Here is a 3,915-nt window from a genome sequence, read left to right on the forward strand (position 1 = left end):
GTAATTTATATTCCTATAAGATTAATTTATTATAACACATTTATCAATAAATACTGAAAGAAACTGGRGCTTGGCTTGGACTAAATTTTGAATTTTGACCCCCCTGTTTTAGAGCAACAGATCTGTATTATTTTGGGGATATTTTTATAAAATCCTGGTGACTTTTGATCCAAATGTCTGGAAGTTTGTACAACCGTGTGCAGTTTTAAGTAAATATTTGCAGGTTTTCTTGCAGTTTTGTGTCACAGACCTGTGAGCTACTCGACCTGAGGTTCATGCAGTTTCTAACTACCAACATCTGTGAGTGTGAGTCAGCAGGAAAAGCCCCGACCGACCTCTGGCGCTGATAATACGGGCTAATACCATCGAGGCTAACCAACACRGACAGCACATGTGAATTAACCGGCGCAGGTTGGTTATTATCAACATAAATCCACAGACAAAGCAGGAAAAKAAAWRCRMYWTRKYMWWTTTTTTCCTTCACGTCTAACCTGTGAAGATTAGTTTTCAATTTTCATCAGTACAGTACCTGTGTTCAGGCGGTCTTACCTGGGGGATCATCTTTCTCAGGACCGGATCCTCCAGATTCCACAGAGAGGTTCTCAAAAGACTGAAAAGAAGACAAATATTTAAATAAAAATATAAATAAAATCAACAGAGGAGGGAGGAGGGGTCAGCTTCCTGTATGAAGCACTGAATTCTTTGATAACGTGATTTAAACTGTCCTTATCAGAACCTGGACTTCCTCCTCAGATCAGTTAAAACCTGCAGCAGGAAAACAACAATACACAGCAGCTATTTATCACTCCGAGCCCAGTTCAGAGCCGTGCGTCAACCTGCAGAGACCTGCTTCACCCACTGAGCTTTGCCCTCTGCTGGGTAATCTGTCACGGCTGGTTAGTCCAAAGTTTTTTTGTTGATTCGCTGGATTCACATTTCTTTTTGTTTTGTTTTTTTATTTCCCCCCTTTCTTTTTTTGTGACATTTTTAAAAGTGACATTACAGTTGGATGGAAACGTGGCCTATGTCTGGTTTGAAATTTCACCAGTTTTTATTTAGACCTGTGAGATCTATGAACAACTTTAAATCGAATCACTCCATGTCTTTGATGTACTGACGTGGAATATTTGTCAGTATAGTTTCTCCACARATCCGTAGCCAGCTCCTCTTCATTTTCACATCCCATATTATATTTAATATTGTATTTATTAGACCAATAGCTCTTTTAGAGTATGGATTCAGGTGGTAATAAGGTGCAAAGTTGAAAAAATTTGAAAAAAAAATGTTAGAAATTTGGAATTTGCACTTGTTGAAAAGCTGCAAAATTACCTTTGAAATTCATTTATTTAAAATGTCCTAAGGCCTTTTACAATCCAAGAATTAAAATAATCTTCTATAACATAAAGATTAAACACGATTTCTTGTATTGTRGAGTAAACAATACTTTCTACGGACATAAATATTCAGATTTTTAGTTATTTTCTTACCTTGCTTCTTTTCGTTAGGGGCAACCCCAACACTGYTCCATTCTCTACATCTCCCATAAGGAAGTCAGAAACTCTGAGGAGAAACAAAATAATCACTGTGACTTTCCTGCAGGAAGTGCTACAGCTAGCTGCTAACAGCACTTTACAAACTTAACTACATATAAATAATTTATTGTAACATAAAAGGTGGTTCACATGAATCCAGTGAAATTATAAAGATTTGGTTGATTCAAGATGGCGGCTTGGTTTCTCCGCTCAGACTAGCCATGAGCTCATCAGTCCAGTCTACATTAAACTCCAAACTGAGGTCTCATCCTTTCATCAGTAAAGGTGCACCGACGATGACGTCACACTTACACATTGCCAAACGTGAARGCCAATTTGTCGATAGCCGTGTAGATCTCAGCCAGGAGCTTCTGCTTGTTCTCCTCGTTCACCTCGTTGAAGTTCACGCCTGTCAGATGGAAGCAAAGGAGGATTAAGTTCTGACAGCAGCTCAAACCTCGGATCTCTCCTTTGTTTGAGGCATTCAAGTTTTGCCACATGACTCATCATCCTGTTAATGATCTAAGATGAGGAGTCGGTGTGAGTCACGCTGCGCTCCCTCAGAAACACAAAGAGCTCACACTCTGTTTGTGTGCCGAGGTTTTAAAGTCAAAATGTCCCTCAGAGGCATCCAAAACCAACCCTGGTAAATCTGCACAGATAAGCAGAGACTCTGTATATTTTGCTGTAATCGAGTCAGGCAATAGCTTCCTGTTTCAAGCCTGAACACGGTGACAACTAAAAAAACAAAAACAAAAACAAGTCGATGTAAATACGGCTGCAATCAGCCTTCACTGTAAACTTCCTGTCTTGAGTTAGCAGATAGAAAACAACCCAGAGACGTCCAGGCCGAAGGCGCAGCTATAAATCCGTGACGTGGCCGAGCACTTCCTCTGTCTTTCCTTCAGAACAATGAAGACCTCGAGAGTTTCTCACTAAGAAGGCACTCTAGTAGAAAGAACACGTTCCATTGGTTCTGTCATCACCAATGGTTTGTATTTCAAAATAAACACAAAGATTTGTACCTCTTTAGGTTTACACACATTTATGAATGCTTTACGAAGACAGGGAGACTGAAAAACTATGAACCGAGGAATTTTGTAACGATCCAAAGAAATCTACCTGGAGTCAGAACCATTGTTACAAATAACGTCTGTTGGTTGTGTAATTCAGTGTCCTGGGTTTGAAGTAGAGATAATCAGAGGAATATAGGGAACATAATGCTACTCTGAAACAACCACAGCAAATATAACTTTCGACTCTTGTAAAAAAGAGTTTTCGCAAAAAATTTTAACATCCCAAACTTTGTTCTCCAGGGTTCAACTGCAGATTTAACTGATGCCGTTTCTTTTGGATCAAAACTACAAAGCACCTACCTCAAACCAAACCTCCTGCAAAACTTTAGTCCAGCAGCTCTTCTTGTGACGACTGGTGAAATCTAGTTTCCTGCCTCCACAACATGAAACCACTTAGGTTCCTCATTTCAGAAAAAAACATCAGAATTTTCCAGATATGATCCACGGGAAGCGACCTGATACCTCCAGAGCAGCTACTAGCATCTCTTGATCTGTGACACCTCCTCCTGTTCTGTCCAGACCCCTGCTATCCCCCCACCCCCATCAAACAGGACATCCTGGGCCTTGCTGGAATACAATACCATGACTCGCTCAGGCCCCGACCAACGGTCCAAATGTGGAAGTTACATCATTGGAGAAAAATGGTATTGTTTCATCGGTGAAGACTCTAACGCTCGTTAGCAGCTACGTTCAGTCCAGCGTCGACCGACTGGAGGGGCTTCGGTTCAGTACAGAGAATCGCGGGATGAAGGCCGAGTTCTGCACTAACAACTAACTGATCTGACGCCGGAACAAACCAGAAACAAACTTTTATTTCTTCTTCTGGACTAAAATAAAGGTGATTAAGAGGCCTCAGTTAGTCACAAATATGAAACGGTGTGCCAAATTTATTATTTTTTTCTGCAACATATTTTAGGTTTGGTTCCATAAAAGAACAACAAGATGATAAACTGGGAGTATTTTTACTGGGGGGGTCGAGACGTGAGTGAGTCTGGCCATCTAGTGGCAGGAGAGTCATAAAAACACCAAATCTTCCAACATCACTCACCTTTAATTACACAAACCTCTTCAACCAGGTTAGAGTGCCATCAGCTGACAATTTTATTCTGTCATKATGATCAATGAATGAGTGTAACCCCAGATTTATACTGCGTCCWCTCTGCTGRGAAGCACAGAGGTGCTCTGAGAAGCGTGCTCCYGTAATACGAAACGATAAACAAAATGATAAATTATGAAGTCAGACTAAAATAATTAATTCTGTGGATCGGAAAAAAACAATTCTAACTGGATCACTTTGTTTTTATGAA

General features: G+C 40.3%; 1 protein-coding gene across 1 annotated transcript in view; it reads right to left on the bottom strand.

Moving 5' to 3' along the window:
* Nucleotides 1-3,915, bottom strand: part of LOC106535503 (rho GTPase-activating protein 29) — a gene marked incomplete at its 3' end in the record, with an annotated part of 21,628 nt that overhangs the window by 1,488 nt on the left and 16,225 nt on the right. The window contains 3 exon segments of the mRNA XM_014032517.1: nucleotides 550-610; nucleotides 1,488-1,560; nucleotides 1,845-1,941. Coding sequence (XP_013887971.1) covers nucleotides 550-610; nucleotides 1,488-1,560; nucleotides 1,845-1,941 — 231 coding nt within the window.

Source organism: Austrofundulus limnaeus, unplaced genomic scaffold (assembly GCF_001266775.1).
Source record: "Austrofundulus limnaeus strain Quisiro unplaced genomic scaffold, Austrofundulus_limnaeus-1.0 Scaffold1473, whole genome shotgun sequence".
Taxonomy (NCBI): Eukaryota; Metazoa; Chordata; class Actinopteri; order Cyprinodontiformes; family Rivulidae; genus Austrofundulus; species Austrofundulus limnaeus.